This window comes from Micromesistius poutassou (assembly GCF_964030765.1).
Source record: "Micromesistius poutassou genome assembly, chromosome: 21".
Taxonomy (NCBI): Eukaryota; Metazoa; Chordata; class Actinopteri; order Gadiformes; family Gadidae; genus Micromesistius; species Micromesistius poutassou.
The window spans coordinates 3,868,877-3,888,418 of record NC_140291.1 but is presented as its reverse complement, the minus strand read 5'-3'; the positions used below and the strand labels follow the sequence as shown (position 1 = coordinate 3,888,418).

The window sequence follows — 19,542 nt, the reverse complement described above, 5'->3', positions numbered from 1 at the left end:
TCCTCGATGCCTTTTCACTAGTTCACATTGAAAGTGATCAATTAGAGAATGCCAATTTATATTTTTTAATGCCGGTTCTGGCGAAGGTTGTCTCAAAAGGTCAGGTCAGTATGCTTAAGGTGGATTTATAGTCCTCCATAAAGTGCTGTACGTAGATACGGAGAGCCCTCTCCGTAGACGGAGAGCCTGTCGGATCGGAGACCCTCTCCGTAGCTCTACGTGTGCATCCAATATTTTTTAACTATCCGTCGAGGCAACGGAGACGGACGGAGACGGCAAGGGCTGTGATTGGTCCTCTAACAAAATCATTTCTGGAATCACTTTCCCCCGGTTTGACTTCGCACCTCATTTACTTTGCACATTGTTTGACTAATAAAACACCAAATAAGATTTGAAAAGCTTTTGAAGTTTATTTTCAACACTATTTACATGGTTAGTAGTCAGCATGTAAGATCGATCGGGCGGCAAATTGCATCGCATATCCGACATCCCGACGGAGAACTGCGTATGTTCGAGGGGTCTGCGTAGCTACGGAGTCGGATTACGGATTACGGATACGGAGTAGTATACTTTGGGCTTTAGTTCTTATCTATTTTCCTATTTTTGCTGCTATGTGCTGAAATCAGGGTTCACTTTCTTCGGTTTGGTTTGATAGATTGATGATTTCTTGTCCTCTTGCTGTTCTCAGGTAGATGAAATCTACCACGATGAGTCCCTGGGAACCAACATCAACATTGTCCTGGTCCGCATGATCATGGTCGGGTACCGACAGGTAAGGACAAAACACACCAAACCCACCTCTTGCCTTTAGTACAGCGTTCAACAGCATGTGTGCTCCCTATGCGTGTAAGCCAGTGTAATGTATGCATATGTATACATAATGTATACATGTGTATGTATACAATATGTACATAAAAGAGAATGCTGTTACCCTTTGTCCTGTCGTGAATGTTCAGTATTGTTGCTGTTTTTTCCGGTCGTTCGATGACATTCAATTCTTGGGATTTTTCCATGAGCAATCTCGCATGGGTGACCCCTATCATAAGATAACCTTCTAGAATAGCACATCCAGTAAACAGACCTTTGTGTGTATCTTATGCCCGTAAGCCGAGCATGCATGTTGTTTTGCAGTCAGACATGGATGGCATTTCCATCATTTATCCAAACCTAACCCTATCGTATTATGCCTTTTGTTCCACCAAGGATAAAGGGTGTAATTAGCCAATCAATTGGACACCCCGGGGAGCGCTATGTGCCGGCGACACATGGGGTGCACGCTGGGTCTTTTTCAAAAACAGACATGAATTGTACAGCATCATTGATTTTGTACCAGCATTGCATTGATGACATCACCCTACAAGGGTTCCAAGTGGTCAGACGTAGTGGACATGTTTAAAGGGAAATGAACAGCGCTTGGATCGTGTTTGAGTAACCGAGACATGCTTGTTTTGAGTGCACGGCCGCCTACTGTCACGCGACAGGCCGGACGCTCTCTTTGCGTAGTGGCGATTGAACGTAAGTAAACGCTTCAGAGGCTATTAGTACAAATAGAGACGGATTGTCAACGGCCCTCGGTTTATATTTCTGTCTCTCTATCCAAGCATGCAAATACTCTGGCAACCCAGGGCTGTCTGTATGTTTGCACTATTTGTAACATGAAAGCGCCTGCTGCTGCCTACGTGGTAGGCACGTAGCGTCTGGTCGCTAAAGCATGGCTGCAATGTGACGCTCACGGAGAGCTGGTTCGAGGGAGCTGGACGTTAACCCTAGTCCGCTGAGAGCAACAGTTAACCCGGATAGCTGGCGTGGGAGTGCAATAGAAGAGGAAAAAATCGAAAAAGAAATAAAGAGACTCTTTATGCAATTGACTGTTTAACAATAGGGAACACGTCCTTCGAGCCTTGTTTGTTACGTGTTTCTGATGGGACTACAGAGTGAAGACATATAATTGTTCTTGTGTTGAGTCATCTGATTCATCCTCTACTTGCGTGCCATACAGCTTTCAGCTTTTTCAGCTTTTTTTTGGTTGTGCACCTCATGCGGAGGTGTGTGTGGACGCTGCAGACGCTGTGTGCGGACATGAGCGTGCGCAGTGCTGATGTGTGTGTGCTAACGGTGCTGACGTGCGTGTGCACGGTGCTGATGTGCACGTGCACACTGACGATTTGTGCGTGGGCGCAGAGAGGTTGAAGTGCGAACCCATGGTTCCAGGAGGACTGTGGTGCATTCCAACACAACCGCTCTCATACAATAGTCAAGAGTGCGACAATATGAAAGAAGAAAAGAGAAGAAATAACATGCGAGAGCACTGTGTGCGCTCTATGGCACATTTCTTTGCCATTGATGTCAGCGCATTGTGGCAACCCGGCCCGTGACAATCAACGTGATGCAGAGCACCCAGGGTGCAAGGAGAGTCCAGTCGTTGTGGCTAGGGATGTCACGATACCAGAAATTTAGTAGTCGATACCAATACCAGTGAAATTCCACGATTCTCGATACCCAATTCGATACCACGGTCAAAAACAAAACAATAAATCCCATGTACTTTATTTATTAAAAACATTTAAACATTACAAAAAACAGTGGCACTGGCATGTAGCCTTCAAGTAATGAATAAAAATAAATCACTATTAACATTACAAAAAAAGAACAGTGGTATGTAGCGTTCAAGTAATAATAATAATTTTAAAAAAATACATGCTGAAAGCAGGCAGTCATGCAGCTATGCGGCTTGCGTTTACACTTGCGTGCATGGCGGGGTTTAAAACATAACTTCCAACCTAATATTAAGTAATATAACGCAGGTGCGCAAGGCAGCCACAGGAGACGCCAACATTGTTTTCAACCGCTCAGTACCGCGCCGTATTAATTACCAAGTTTTGAAAAGAAAAAGTATTTGAAGCGAATAAGCAACGCTGTTTTTGATTTGTTTATTTGGTTTTGAACGAATAGTTTTGGATGCATGCATCGGCTTTGAGTTGGTTCGTTTACTTTGAAATTGCATACGCTCGCAACACACACGCACACGCGCACACGCACGCACACATTCACCGCCGCACCCACTACAACCTGCCGATCTTCAATCAAAACAACATCAAGTAAGTGATGCCGAACGCAGTCGTACCATGCGTGTTTAGAAGCGCAACATTGAAACGGGTCCCGTCTGAAACAGTCGCGCGGCACAGCGTTCCAAACGCAAAGTACTTCCAGACACGACTCTTGCTATTCTTTTTATCGACGAGTCGAGGCGGAGCCATCGCACTTGCTGCAGCTGCAGTTGCCGTCTTCCATGTTCCCGTGTAGGTGTATATGCTACCCACATGACGTCCGGAGGAATTGCATCTTCGGTACCTACGGTACTAAGAAAAACGAGTACCGTCACGTTTTTTGAATTTTGGTATCGACTTGGTACCGAAGTATCGGTTCTCTATATATATATATATATATATATATATACAGGTTAGAAAGTTACCATGGTTAGATAGTTGGATAGGATAATTCAGTCTCAATGTAGGATTTGATCTTTAGTCTTTTAATCTAGATTCATTCCGGCCATGTGCACATGTAACACATGTAAAGCCCTTATATCTCTTCATGTTTACCAATGTGTGGACACATGGCACATTCACAGCCTGGAGAATACTGATGGAGAATTATTTATTTTGAAGAATACCAGTCAACAGAGAGAGACCACCGTAGTCTAAATCCTATGAATAATATGAAAGCATGTTTGTCCAATTAACCTGAATCAGATTGTTTGTAACCCTCTGCCCGTGTGTGTGTGTGTGTGTGTGTGTGTGTGTGTGTGTGTGCCCTCCCAGTCCATCAGCCTGATAGAGCGCGGTAACCCTTCGCGCAGCCTGGAGCAGGTGTGCCGCTGGGCTAACACCCAGCAGCGGCGCGACCCCGACCACGAAGAGTACCACGACCACGCCATCTTCCTCACCAGGCAAGACTTTGGCCCCGCAGGTATGCAAGGTACTGTACTCTTCTCGATCCAGGGCCTGTGCAGACCGACTGCCGATTTCTGCAACGTTCACAAAAATCTAACGTGAGAAAAGTGCCTTCAAGTCCACTTCAAGGCCAAGGTAAGGTCGTGACCTTAAGGCGGTGACCTCACACACACACAGGAAGTACCACTTCTTTGTACACCTGACTTGATGTTGTTTTTTTGTAGCAACAAAAAAAAAAATCTAAATTCAAATTAAAAAAAAAAAAAAAAAAAAAAGGTTTTCTGGCATGTGGGGAAAAAAAAAACATTCTGGAATGTAACATGGTAGTCATGGTGTGATTTGAAGATACATTAACACCAATTACACTGATTCAAAGTTGTAATCGTTGTAATTTACCACTGTGTGTTCAAAGTTCAGTCTGAATTGAATTTCAAATAATGAACTTAATACCATTTATGTTAACAGGGCACATGTATGACGTAACTACGATAAAGCCGTGCATCCGACGCTACCATACATGACTCCCAAAGGAGAATTTCTGCATGGCAGCAGAAACTCCCAATTTTTTCCCCAATATTTGAACGCCGCAGCGCAACCACACCCCGACCATTTCGCTTTTGCGAGAACAGGGTTCCAGAAGAACAAGCCGCTTCTCCGGAGGCCTCCCTGTGAGACTCGCTGACTTGTGCTATATTTTCTTTTACTGTAAGGGGCACGTATTCAAAGGCGCGATCAAAGACCACACTACCTGGTCTCCTTGTGACACCTGCACCGGTTGCCACGGCGGCGGTGGTGTTGTGAGCACAACACCACTGCTGCCAAGGCAACCTGCGGTGCAGCATGCCTTTGCCAGGCCCCTATTTCAGGTTCACGAGCAGACATCGCACTTTCCTGACTGATTTTGCTGAGAGATGATAGATTTTGTATCCAAATATAGACTTGGTGGGGGAGGGGGTGGTGGGGGAGGGTTGCCAGTTCAGGCTACGTGGAGACATTTACTAAGTGTACCGTAATCGGCCAGTTCCTTTTCCTTTTGAATTAATTCAAGCCTTCGAGCAAAACATAAAGCCTTCATTCCCATGTCAAGGGTTGATGTTAGCTTTTTCTTTCTCACATGTTAGCTGGTTAACTTGCTTCCCTACTCCTCGGAGTAGTGACCTAGCGTGCTGTAGCTGCTGCACCTCTGCACCGCTTCTATACGCAAGTAATGAATAACGACGTACGTACGTTCCTAGAGAACATCTTTTATCTGACTGCCAGATAAAGTGATCATAAAGTGATTCGCTGCACTTTTGTGTCATGTGCTGTCTTGTGCTCTGGCTATTTCTTGTCATGTCATGTACTGTACATACAAAGGTACATGTCATTCAGTTTATTCTCATACAGTCATCACCATCTATAGAGAGTACATCTTTTATGGCCTTGGATTAGCTTACCTCTCTGCAGCCACTTTCACCCGCAAAGCCACTGCTGTAAATAACCTGCGGGCTTTAGAAGTATCTTGACCATCACCATCAATACCATCATCATCCTCATCCATCAGGATTCGCATTTTCTGCTTTTTTTTACCTGCATGCCAAAATACTGTTCTACTCCTGTTCAGAAAGCATGATGCTTATTTGAAAACCAACCGCCACCCCACACCTCTGCTGAAAAAAAGTGTGTGTCTGGGGTGTGTGGGTCGGGGTACATGGTGCTTCTGAACCCCCCAAAACCAATTGCACTAAAGCCGCATCGCTGCACATCTCTTGATCGAGTTCTGTTGTGTTGTTTGTCCTTTGCTTGTACCTTAGACTGCTGTGTTTACTGTGTCAAACTGTTGTTTCGTATCAGCAAAGCTGGGCTTTTTCCGTCAAGCTTGCGTTATGATCTGTGTGCTGTGATGTCCGTGTACAGCTTCCATGCTGCATTTTCTCCACCAGCTTCATTCATTATTTTTTTACTTCCTTGCTTCGTTAAAGGGATTTAGAAAGGCAATTAGCCGCCATGCAGGGATATGAGCTTCAGGCCCTTTAGAATCTATAGCAGACGCTTAATGTCTTGATACCGCCTGCTCGATCCAAGCGTCCATAATACTCGCCCCTTAGGACATTTTTTTTGTTATTGACGCCTCGACTATATTTACATCTGACATTTTCTTATCTGGGCTCATCCCAGCCAGGCACACAAATAATATCGTCGAGTTAAGAGCACGTAGCTACGCCGTGAACTTCCCAGTGAAGATTCTTTTGGGTATGTTTGTGTCGTTTCCTCATTCAAATGTGGATTCATCCATGTAATTGCCATAAACTTAGCTTAGTCATATAATTGCGCCAAAAAGTTCCAAAATCCCAATGAAATCGGTTGAGAGCCTTTGAAACACACCCTGAATACATTGTTTCATAAAAACAGAGCAAATACTACCTTCACACTGCACTGCATGGTTGGTTCATCTATATTCATCCATTGTTCTCTGTATTTGAAGAGGCTCTGAGGCAATAGTCAGCAACCTTCAAGGGAGGCGTACTTATTGATATTGGATCAAATCAAGCAATATCAATATCAACATCGCTTAACAAACCACTTTCCGGCAATTGTTTGAGACACGGTTAATGATAATGACACTGCGTTGTGTTTTTTGTTTGAACGGCATCCTTTCAATCGAATTACACTTGAAATTTAATCACGAACGTCATGTACTGGAAAAGAGCACAAACGCTTATGTCAGCAATGAAAGCGTAAACCCGTTTTTTTCAGCCTATGTAGACTTTGAACACCACTATCAACGATGGACACACGATTCACGTTTAGTGCTACACACTCCAAAGACAGGATACCATCCCTTCTTTTGAGTGTGTCTGCAACGTCGTGACCTTTGGCACGGTAGTTCATTTTCAGTGCCCTGCTCTCTCTCTCTCTCTCTCTTTCTCTCTCTCTCTGTATCTCTCTCTCTCTCACTCTGTTGCCTAGGTTACGCACCGGTGACGGGCATGTGCCACCCGCTGCGCAGCTGCACCCTGAACCACGAGGACGGCTTCTCCTCCTCCTTTGTCGTCGCTCATGAAACCGGCCATGTGTGAGTAACCTCATAATAACAGTAATGATTGGCCCTGTCTGTCTCTCTGTCTTGTCTGTCTTGTCTTGACTGGTACCTGTCGTACACTAGGCTATTTTGTCACACCGTCATATCTTTGTGACAGTTCGCCAGAGGTGTTCGGCACATAAATATCTTATGGTCAAAAACGATGTAAAAGCGTAAAAGCTGAGCTTCTGGTGATGGACATCGTTGGAGCATGTACGACACTGTCCCGATTTGCAATTTAACTACTTGAGACGAGTCTCGCTGGGTTTAAATACTCACAGCAGATAGAATAGATGTTGTCGGCGGGCCGTCATTGCAACTTGTCGAAAGTGCGAGAACGCCGCCTACCCGGGCTCGCCACTCAAGAAAGTTTGGTGAATAAAGCTATTGTAGTCAACGAAACATTCATTCATTACAAACACAATCAGATTCAGGTTAATCTGCTGTCTGAGGTCATCCCACTTGTGCTGTACATTGTCAGGCCTGATGGCTCCTCTCACAGCTCAGCAGCGTGGTGGAGTGCTTTGCCGATTATCAGGCGAAAGGGCTAATTATCTGCACTGTTGAACGAGAAATAAAAGGATGAAAAACAACCTTGAGGTATTTTTCCTCCAGGGCTCTCGCTGTTGGAGTTGATTTTTTTTTTTTTTTCTCATTTTATGGAAGGCACATTTTTGATTAAAGTTTGGGGTGCACTTCTGAGCAATGTTTTTCTTGACTCAACAGCACCTCCTGTGTTTGAGCTGTCGGGTCCTGGCACTGTGCAGTAGAGTTTAGATTCTCTGCCCGAGCCCGACCCGAGGCTGACCCGAGCCCGACCCGAGCCTGACCCGAGGCTGACCCAAGCCACGGGCCGGGTCGGGCCGATGTTTCCCACCACTGCCCTCGGGCCGGGCCGGGCCGGGCCTTTGATCAAGCGTTTGTGTTTTTTTTTTTTTTCTTTTTTTAATCATTGCTTTATTGGCCTAATCTGAGGAGAAAGCTATGCCCTAAACATAAATATTATAGGCCTAAGTAACAAACGTGTACAAAGTCGCACAAAAAAAGACGCCACACATGTTGCAGCACGCGTGTCTCCTCCACTCGCACTCATCACAACGGGCCGGCTGTGCTGTGCGGCTAAGATATAAAAAAAAGTTGTCGGGTTGAAATCGGGCTGGGGCTCATAATTCCAGTTAATGTGTTCGGGCCGGGCCGGGCTCGGACAGAACGTGCACGGGCTCGGGTAGGGTCGGGCTTGATTTTCTGGGCCCGATCTAAGCTCTACTGTGCAGGACATTTTGGAAAAATGTCTGTACGAGTTATGTTGCCTTTAATTTAGGGTAACTGTTAACCATGAGTCACTCTCCCAAAACACATGAACGACAGAGGCATTCTTGTGTGACGCGCTTGCTGGCTTTAGCAATAGGTCAGCCTAGCCTTGTGGAAGACTGGTCATACACAATGACCAGTGCATGGGCCCAGTCTGCCCAGGTAGGTGGGTAGGTTGACAAGCAGGGAGGCCAGCCTTTTTCTTGATAGAGCACTTCATTTATTGTTTGCTGTCGGGGTGTGTAGAGAACCACAAATATGACCAAAAATTATTCTAATAATAAATTGACTGCCCTAGCTTTCAATTGAATCTCATGATTCATGTATTCAATTCATGTACGCATACATTTTGTGGGATGTGGTACAAAAGAAAAAGAAATGTTAATGTAATTTTTGTATTGGTCTAATTGGTATAATGGTCTAATCTAATTCCATAGCTCTCCATAGCTGCAGGGTATCCTAGCAATCATCTCATCCCTTTGGTTGCTAGCAATCAGAAAACACCCCTCAAGTGATGGGAACCCCCTGTGTCTACTTGATGAATATATATTTGTATGCATATCCCATATTGATTATGAAAGCATTGCTTGCTTGTTGTAATAATGTACACCGTTTATCATCTTAATTAAATTCTCCATTTCATTTCATATTCATTTCGTATTTCTATTGATCTCTCATTTCCTCTTTTTTTGACTCATCTGCGGCTGACACCCCCCCCCCCCCCCCCCCGTCGTGGGATTAATCCAGGGTACCTTATCTTTGTCCGACAGGCTGGGGATGGAGCACGACGGCCAGGGCAACCGGTGTGCGGACGAGACCAGCATGGGCAGCATCATGGCCCCCCTGGTACAGGCCGCCTTCCACCGGTACCACTGGTCCCGCTGCAGCAAGCAGGAGCTGAACCGATACATCCAGTACGTCCCCCCCGTCCCCCCCCCCCCTGTCCACACACACCTCGTCCCCCCACTGAGTGTTATCTGATCTTATGTATTTAACCCTTATTACATTTTCAGACTTGATTTGCATATTAACAGACAGACATTTCTACAAATATTGGCACTGACAGAACTCACATCAAACATACATATATACACATGTATTTGGGGAAATAATAATGAATCACGAATTTCAGAACTTGAACTTCACTGCATTTGCAGGAAAATGTGAATACTTTTATTTCTTATTTAACTCAGCAAGTAGCCTAGCGCGATATTTGTGCTCTAATAGCTGGTCTTTCCTGGATCAAAATAATTTAGCAGATGCAGGGATATGCAGATCAGAAAGGGGAAACCCCACACACATGCATTTAATGAATCGCCTAGGGCTAAATCGTCACTCATACTAACATTTTAAGTCATATGTAAAGTCTATAATATATTTGGCCTTTATACATTTACTAAGTATAGTTGTTTGTGTGTGTGTCTCTCTTGGAATTCATTATTGATGCAACAAGTTAGTGTAGTGGTGATTTGCCTCCCAGACAATAGGTACTGGGTTTGAGTCCCACACAGCTTTCTCTCTTTCTTTCCACCCGCTCCTTCTCACTCTATCTCGCTCTTTCAATTTCTATCCTCTCTCTCTCTCTCTCTCTCTCTCTCTCTCTCTCTCTCTCTCTCTCTCTCTCTCTCTCTCTCTCTCCCCATCAGTTCTTATGACTGCCTCCTGGATGACCCCTTTAAACATAAGTGGCCCAAGCTCACCGAGCTTCCTGGCATCAACTACTCCATGGACGAGCAGTGCCGCTTTGACTTTGGCGTGGGATACAAAATGTGCACCGCTGTGAGTCCACACACACACACACACACACACACACACACACACACACACACACACACACACACACACACACACACACACAATAGTGGCCTTCATGGGGTTCTTAATCATCTGTAAAGGTTGGGTTCGGCAAAGGTTCAAACATCTTCAATCAGGAACGTCTATCAAAAGCAATTCCACCTGGGGGTGATTGCATTGTTGTTGGTAGCGCTGTGACAGGGAGTTCTCAGACGGACACGCAAGACAGGCACACACACACACACACACACACACACACACACACACACACACACACACACACACACACACACACACACACAAATCTCATTCTCACCCCCATCAACCATCTAATTCACCAGGCCCTGACTGGAGAGGAAATGGGGGGTCTCAAAGTTACTTCTGAAGTCCATACCAGGGTTTCTTAATCGAGGGGTTGCGGCCAAAATGGATCCCTATCCGATCCGATCCCTATCCCGATCCCTATCCATATTTCTGGTGTGCTCAGAGTCTTTCGGTTGGGCGTGTATCTTTTCCGGTCCTGACGTGAGGAAATGGAAGAACCTTCGATGTATAAGCCATGTTTGCAAGAAGGATTGACATCTGACATGATGTATTTCCCCCCCCCCCCCCCCACCCCCCCCCCCCCTGTCAGTTCCGCACATATGACCCATGCAAGCAGCTGTGGTGCAGTCACCCTGACAACCAGTACTTCTGCAAGACCAAGAAAGGCCCGCCGGTGGACGGAACAGAGTGTGCAGCCGGCAAGGTAGACCTTAAGAACTAAGAACCACTTTAGGTAATTCTTACTCTCTGGAAGGGGTTTGAAACACCAAGGAGATAATCATCGCTTCTTGGTAACATAATTTGCCCAGAATTATTTAGTAATTTTCTTACAATGGCACAAATTTCAAACCAATTATCTTTTGAAGGCTTGACAATATCCTCTCTCTCTCTCTCTCTCTCTCTCTCTCTCTCTTTTTCACCGTCATGCTGATATTATTATAATTTTCTCTGCTAGTACTAAATTGCTTATTATCATATTTTATTCTGTGACAAGCGAATAAACACAATCCTTCCTTCCTGTGCGTTGCCCTTCTTCAGTGGTGTTTCAAGGGCCACTGCATCTGGATGACCAGCCAGCAGCCCGTGGGCCACGATGGCAGTTGGGGCTCCTGGTCCAAGTTGAGCACATGTTCCCGGACGTGCGGCGGAGGGATACGTTCCCGCAGCCGGCAGTGCAACAACCCTGTGTGAGTGTGAATCAGCACCAAGACCAAGACAGTGCAACGGCAAATCAGGATCACTACAAAAAGCATCAAATGTCTCTGGCGCTTTAAAGCATTATGAGGTCCTGGAAAAGGTTCCTCAAGGGGCGGTAACCCTCGGACACCGTGGTGGACACCGGTGGTCAGGGAAGCCGTCCGACTGAAGAAGGAGGCCTTCCGGGATATGTTATCCCGGAGGACTCCTGACGCAGTTGCAGGGTACCGGGCGGGCTCGAAGGGCTGCAGCCGCTGCCGTGTCACGGGTGCAAGCGGTTGAGACGAGTTTTCTCAGGAGGGTGGCTGGTAAGGATGTCCACTGGACGCCTCCCTTGGGAGGTGTTCCAGGCACGACCAGTGGGGAGGAGACCCCGGGGAAGACCCAGGACTAGGTGGAGAGATTATATCTCAACACTGGCCTGGGAACGCCTCGGGATCCCCCCCGTCAGAGCTGGTCAATGTGGCCCGGGAAAGGGAAGTCTGGGGCCCCCTGCTTGAGCTGCTGCCCCCGCGACCCGACCCCGGATAAGCGCATGACGATGAGGATGAGGAGGCAACGCGGGGGAGGCACAAGCCACCAACAGCTCCAGCACTCCACACTTATCTTCCTATCTTCCTTTGAGGCGAGCTGCCGATTATAATAGACCTCTCTATTTGATTTTTTTTTTTGTTCCTTCCATCCTGTGGCGCAGGCCGGCGTACGGAGGCCGGGAATGCCCCGGCTCGATCTTCGACTACCAGATGTGTAACACGGAGGAGTGCGCCGGCCCTTACGAGGACTTCCGTGCACAGCAGTGCGTCAAGAGGAGCAACAAGTACCACAACAACGTCAAGCACACCTGGCTGCCTTACGAACACCCAGATGGTTAGTCGGTAGGGTAGAGGCTGGGGGGGGGAGGGGCGGTGTGTGTGTGTGTGTGTGTGTGTGTGTGTGGGGGGGGGGGGGTGGGAGTCGGCGGGGGGGGCTACTGCTCCTCTGGAAGGTTACGGTCTTGGATAGGTTATCGCGGAGCCGTCGCCAGTGGAGTGGAGGAACAAAACATCGGAGGAATGACATTTGCAGAGCGCGGCACGTCAATTTCACCGGCGCACGTTTTAGCAGAGGCGGGTTTATATAGTTCTTTGGTGTCCTATTAACATCGATGTCCGGCATCTGGAGGAAGTCCATTCCAGCTAAATCGAAAAACCTGTCCCAGAATGTTGTATTTCTGCTAGTCGCCACGTGCGCGAGCACACACACACACACACACACACACACACACACACACACACACACACACACACACACACACACACACACACACCTTCTTTCCCCTTCTTGTCATAATGGTTTTCCAGTGATACACTGGACACACACTGTAGCATTGCTTAATGCTGCAGTGTTGTCTTTTTTATGCACCTTTCTCCAGAGACCCTGTAATTATCCAGCATCCCTTTTATATCCTCTTTTATGTGACAGGAGGAGAAAAAATGCTCCTAACACATTTGTATGAAATGCTAATTGGCCAATCATTTTCATGAATAATCAATGGTCTGTCTTGCTTTGTGTGTCTGTCACCTTTGTCCCATTTGTCCCATTTTTAATTAAGAGCAAAAAATTTACTTATTGTGCCCTTCTTCATAATCATCGTGTTATAAAAGCAACACAATAATCAAAATCAAAAAGGTTAGTTCCAAACCCCATGTCAACAAACTAAATATAGGCTTCCTTGAGAAAGATGGTTCTTCACTTAGTAATACCATGCAGGTGGCCATCGGGACGTTTGGGAGGTTTCCCGTTGGGCCGAAATTACTTTGACCATTATTTTATCTTTTCCTAAAGTAGTCTTTCTTAATTCATCTGGAATTTCAGCCCCAGCATCGCAGTATATATAATATGGATTATACAATGTACGGTAGTTTATTATTATTCCAATTATTTTGGTTGGTTTGGCCCATGTTGCATCATTTCTTGAGCGGTAACGGAAGAGAATCAGCGAACAGAAGCGACAAGTGACATTGATTGTGGAGGGCAGGAAAAAGCCAAGGAGGAGCCGAAAAAGACTTTCAAAAAAAGAGAGATATAAAAAAAGAAGGGCACTGGAGGAAGATTCCGGAAAATGTGCCAAAATAAACCACCTGATTAGAGGACAGACACAAGTTGCAGCCGGTAGAGAGAGGTGGATCTAATGATTAATTTGCTTAATCATTTCATATGTTAAGCCATATGACAAATCACAAATATAATTTGTGAAAATGAACACATAAACTCCAGCATGATCTGTGTAAGTTAGCCCAAGCAATAACCCCTTCTTTTTTTTGTAGCATCATCAGCATGTGTGTGTGTGTGTGTGCGTGTGCGTGCTTGCGTGTTTGTGTGTGTGTGTGTTTCTAGAGGCCCATAAGTGTGAGCTGAGCTGCCAGTCCAAGGAGACGGGGGAAGTGGTGTTTATGAACCAGGTGATGCACGACGGAACCCGCTGCAGCTACAAAGACCTCTTCAGTGTGTGTGCCCGCGGCGAGTGCCTGGTACGTTGTCTACACACGCGAGGGCCCTCCCACACAGCCACAGACACACACAGACACACACTAGAGCATGGACCCCCCCCCCCCCCCCCGAGCCCGACGGGCCGGGTCGGGTTCGGACAAATATTTAGAAATGATGCTCGGGTTCGGGTCGGGCCGGGTCACATCTGAGCGATAAGGAGTTGGAGTTGGCGTTGGGTTTGTTGTGTTAATTTTACTTTGCTGGGGACACTCTTGTTAATTTAAATCATAGGCTACCTGTCCTACAGAACCTCAGAACCTCTTGTGTCATTTTGTGGAATTTATCGTGGCCTTTTTTGTGGCCACGAAATTGAATTTAAATTGGTTATGATTCTGTGCAACAAGCACACGTTAACACACTTGTTGCGCCTTTATTAAACAACTGAACCTCAGAACCTCTTGTGTCCTTTTGTGGAAATGATCGTTATCGTGGCCTTTTTTTGTGGGCCTATTTGAATTTAAATTGGTTATTATTCTGCGAAACAAGCACGCGTTAACAGTTGACATTTCCAAATGCCTTGCAGAAAAAATAGACTTTAACTGTGTCGGGTCGGGCTCGGACATATATATCTTGATGCTTGTATGGTTTGGTTACTTCTACTCTGTGGGGGCCGGCTCGGACAGAAAAATGCGGCCTGTTCCGCTCTCTAACACACACACACACACACACACACACATACATATACACACACGTACACACACACACACACACACACACACACACACACACACACACACACACACACACACACACACACACACACACACACACACACACACACACACGTACATACGCACCCATGTACGTACGCACGCCACACACATTCAAAATTCTAAGATCTCTGTGAACATTATGGCTTTATTGCTGTTGCAGTGAGGCTCCCACATATATCCATTTCATCCTACGTTATTTTCCCTGCCCGAATCTCACGCACTGTGACCTTGTGGTGTACGGCCTGCCTTCCCCCCCCCCCCCCCCCCCCCCCCCTCAGCACGTGGCCTGCGACAAGGAAGTGGGATCCTACAAACAGGAAGACAAGTGCGGCGTCTGCGAGGGGGACAACTCCCACTGTCGCACCGTGAAGCTGACCCTCACCAAAACGCCCAAGAAAACAGGTTAGACGCCGCCATTTCCACCACATAGTCCGCAGCACCGTCCACCCCCACCGGCGCAGCCTGCTTCAACCGCCCCCAGTATGCCCCCTGACGATAAGCAAAGGAGCAAAATCAGTACAGACACCGTACGCTGGTGTTTGATGGAAATCCAAATAACTGAGATGAGGTAACTGGCCTGTGTCCGTTGTCCCCGGCAGGCTTGCTGAAAATGTTTGACATCCCTGCGGGCGCGCGGCACATTGTGATCGAGGAGAACGGGACGTCGCCTCATATAATTGGTGAGTGTCAATTTAAAAAAAGAAAAAGACGAATCGCAAAGGCGATGCCACAGCTCCTCAACCAATTATTTATTGCATTTTTATCCTGTTTTTCCACTGCTGCTGGGCTGTTGCAACAAACAAATTTCTCCTACAGGGGATTAAGAATGTTTTTTTCTATCTAATTGTGATGATATAAAGGTGTACAATTCTGTGTTTTTACAGGTGTTTTTTTTTATTATTTGAGTTTGCCTCTTGCAGTGTCTGTAAGATTATATATCTCCTGCTTTGGTTCACACATCAGACACGGAAAAAGTGCAAACGAAAACAGGCTCTTTCTTGACAGTGAGAAGGAGGAAAGGGTGAATGGCCTGGATGGCCAATCGAGGGTCGGTGTGCACCTGTTCCTACTGCCGCCAAAAATGGGTGAAAAAAATATATATATAAAAAATAAATAAAATAAATAGAAATTCAATCATAAAAGGTGCATTATTATCTAGGACACCTCTTCCCAAACGCTTTCACCTCCAGACCCCCAAAATTGAAATCTGTTGTGTAATAAAACGTACAAAAAAAGCATCATGAATCACCATCTACAGCACCGTTTGCTGAAGGACAGCGAAGGTAGTTCTCTCAGGTGTATTCATTTTGTCTGTCGCGGTTTATTTATTTTTACTTGAACTGTACTCATTTTTTATTTTCATACATAGTCGCGTCCCTAAATCTTGTACTGTACATTGACCGGTGCGTGGTTTGTGAGAATTGTATGTGACTGTTGATTGTGTTTATTTCATCATGTTGCTGCTTTCTTGGCCAGGTCATTCTCGTAAAAGAGATTTTAATCTCAATGAATTTCTACCTGGTTAAATAAAGGATTGATTGATTGATTGATGACCGTCTACGAACTGCCCCATTATCAATGTTATTTTAGTGCTACTTGACAAACACACAGCATTATCGTCCCCAGGGCCGAGGTTGGCAGGGTAACACACTGTGACAGTTTACTACTGCATGTGTTGTTGGCTTCCTGCCATCCCTTTGTGGTGCCTCTCTCTCCAGAGTCCCTGTATTTACTTTGATGAAATCCCACATTTATATATTGAGGATAAAAGAACAAGCCATGAATTTAAAATGTGTCTGAAATTAATTAATTTCCTTTGAAAAGAACATCCCTGTAATAATTGAAAGTGCCCAGTTGTTTTTTTCCCCATCTTATTACACACTAATTACACACACTTGAAAGTAATGGCGCACACAGAACAGAAACTCAATCATTGAAATTGGCTGAGCAGAGGGGGTATATATTGTATCAGTTATGCAAAGTTGACAAGAGGCTGTATGAAATTGGCTAGTACGTGTGGGTTTACTGGCTGGTGGCCTTCCAGGCGTTGGAAGGGTTGAATAATAATGCCCATTAGGAAAGTCGTGACATCAAAACTGAAAGTCAAATGTCCATCATATCAGAATATAAGATGACACACAGCTCAGAGTGCGGCAGCTGAATGGAGAAACAGCAAACGCCAAAATACATTATGGGGATTGGTCTAAAGCACTCGCTAATAACAGTCGAAAGATTTCCCAGCATGCTGCTCTTTCTCTATCCTAAACGTAACCGAGGAACGCACACGCCTCGCATCCGGGCAACATTTTATCCGCAAAACGCTTTAAGTTAGGTCTGACCTTACGACCGTTCTTCTCTCTTTTTTACCCCGTCGGTTCAGCTGTGAAGAACCAGGTCACTGGCCACTTTGTGCTGAACGCCAAGAGCGAAGAGGCCCAGTCCAAGGTGTTCATCGAGAACGGCCTGGAGTGGGAGTACTCCCTGGACCAGGGGAAGGAGACCCTGAAGACCACCGGGCCGCTCTACGAGGCCATCGTGGTGCTGGTGAGCCCCCTCCAGCCCTCCCCCCATCCCTCCCCCCCACCTCCTTCTCTTCCCCCTGCCGTGGTGTTACCGTTATAACCTCTGTTTGGATCTGTGTCCCTGTCCCCCCCCCCCCCGGGCGTAAAGGTCATTCCCCAGGAGGACGACGTGAAGATCAGCCTGACCTACAAGTACATCATCCACGAGGACCTGCTGCCCGAGATCACCAACAACAACGTGCTGCTCACCGAGCTGGACACCTACGAGTGGGCGCTGAAGAGCTGGTCCCAGTGCTCCAAGCCCTGCGGGGGAGGTGGGTGCAGCGGCTCACTTCATGACCATCGTTAATGTATACAGTGTGTGTTGATAATAGTTAATAGATTGTGTGTGTGTGTGTGTGTGTGTGTGTGTGTACACACATGCAAGTCTGTGTTTTTGTTTGTGTGTGTGTGTGTCCGATTGTGTGTGATTGTGTATGTGGGTATTTGTGCGCCTGTGCTTTTGTGTGTGTCCACATGCTCATGTGTGTATGTATTGGAGAACCCTTATAGGCTGATCACTCCCCCCCCCCCTCCCTGTAGGTATACAATACACCAAATATGGCTGCCGGGGGAAGAACAACAACCGATTGGTGAATCGCAACTTCTGTGAACCCAGCAAGAAGCCCAAACCCATCCGCAAACGCTGCAACCTCCACGAGTGTGCCCAGCCCATGTGAGAGCAGACCAATCAACCACATCAGTCTCAATGTATTTTAAATAGCAGCACAGGAAAGCAATATTGGCTGTGCTGGCGAAATGTTCAATGTTAGCACTTTGTAAATTATTCCGAAAATACTGTGTGCGATAAAGCGCAGAGTTTAAGCGCGGATAACCTTGGTAAAGTGTTTTCTAAATGTAACATGATCAAACTTAAAAGGATTGAAAAAGAAAGGGTGGCAGAGCGTTCGAAATATTGATGGAATTATGAATGTTTAAAAGGTGATTAAATGCACTGCTGCCCTTTTGGGATCAAGACGTAGTATTGATAGTTCAGAGAAAGGTCAGAGAAATACTGAATCCAAGTTATGGATGTAGATTTGTTTCTTTGTGTCCAGTACAAAACCTTTTGTGCTGCAAACAAAAATAATTATTCTGAAATCATTAGTGAGCTTTAGAGATTTTAAAAGACCAAATTGTTTTGGTCTGTTGTTTTTTTTGGAAATGTTTTGCATACAAACAAAGATAATGAATCTGAGACCAACAAAAAGGCTGAACATTTTAAGGATTCCAAAATAAAATGTTGGAATCAAGTTTAATAAATCGAGATTCAAAACGTTTGAATCCAAAATAATTATCCCACACTAAAATGTGTGGGATGAGGATAATTGTAATGCATCGTTTTTCATCAAGTTGTTGTGTTATTTTATTGCAACACATGTTTTGGCTTCTTTTGAAAAATGAATGGCACAAACCAGCAGCCTGACCAAAGGGGGAATGCAGCCCAAATGGAATCAGTTTTTGTGTTCAAATGCATTCATTTTACTCTCAAAACTTTGAAAGCAATTCTTTCTGTTTGTATTATCAAAGAAAAAATAATTACTGTCAATGCTTCAGACCAAAGCACACAGCCCGTGAACTTATAAACTTAAAAAATAAAAGGGGCTGTGCTCTTTGGGCTGTACCTGACGTGAAGCCTTCTGACTCTGAAAAGCCTCGGGAGCAGCACCTCGGCTAAGCGTGTTTCTGTGGACAGGTGGGTGGTGGAGGAGTGGACCCCGTGCAGCAAGACGTGCGGGAAGCTGGGCTACCAGTCGCGGGTGGTGCAGTGCTTGCAGTCGCTCCACAACGGCACCACCAGGCCCGTGCACGCCAAGCACTGCAGCGAGGAGCGGCCGGAGCTGCGACGCACGTGCAACAGCACGGTCTGCCCCGCCCAGTGGAGGACGGGGGCATGGTCTCAGGTAGGTTTCCAGCCCAAAGGCGCCAGGTTCCAACCCAAAATGTACACGGCCTACCTTGAAGGTCTCCAACTTGAGCGAGAAGACCCTAAATGAAGATTAATGACAAATAAATGAAGACATTAATGCCAAAAAAAGCACTGTATGTTGCTCGGATATAAGTGACTAAATAGCAAATGGTAAAAGGTTTTCCTGCATCTTTTTTTCCTACACTATGCTCAAGTCAAATTTGTAAACTTTCTATACTTTTGTTGTGAGTAAACTTTCTCTTTTCAACCAACCTTCAGAACATTGATTTGTTTGTTTCATTGCATAACGAGCATCTTTAGCACACAGCTTAATTTATGGCTCCACATGAATCAAACTGTCGACAGATAAGTATCTGTCCTGAAAGCAAAGCCAATACTTATTGAAGTAGAGAAAGAAAGAGAGAGAAAACACCTTGTCCTTGTCCTTGACAACCACACAGAAAGATAT

General features: G+C 45.8%; 1 protein-coding gene across 2 annotated transcripts in view; it reads left to right on the top strand.

Annotated features, from left to right (window-relative positions):
• The window catches only part of adamts14 (ADAM metallopeptidase with thrombospondin type 1 motif, 14), a 44,558-nt gene that overhangs the window by 18,464 nt on the left and 6,552 nt on the right, over nt 1-19,542 (top strand). For both annotated transcript variants that reach the window (XM_084486003.1, XM_084486004.1), the window contains 15 exons: nt 689-772; nt 3,822-3,978; nt 6,903-7,008; nt 9,096-9,239; nt 9,972-10,104; nt 10,754-10,867; nt 11,203-11,351; nt 12,056-12,228; nt 13,738-13,871; nt 14,882-15,005; nt 15,203-15,283; nt 16,984-17,147; nt 17,274-17,439; nt 17,708-17,840; nt 18,861-19,068. In XM_084486003.1, the coding sequence (XP_084342129.1) occupies nt 689-772; nt 3,822-3,978; nt 6,903-7,008; nt 9,096-9,239; nt 9,972-10,104; nt 10,754-10,867; nt 11,203-11,351; nt 12,056-12,228; nt 13,738-13,871; nt 14,882-15,005; nt 15,203-15,283; nt 16,984-17,147; nt 17,274-17,439; nt 17,708-17,840; nt 18,861-19,068 (2,070 nt within the window). The remainder of the gene's footprint in view (nt 1-688; nt 773-3,821; nt 3,979-6,902; nt 7,009-9,095; nt 9,240-9,971; nt 10,105-10,753; nt 10,868-11,202; nt 11,352-12,055; nt 12,229-13,737; nt 13,872-14,881; nt 15,006-15,202; nt 15,284-16,983; nt 17,148-17,273; nt 17,440-17,707; nt 17,841-18,860; nt 19,069-19,542) is intronic.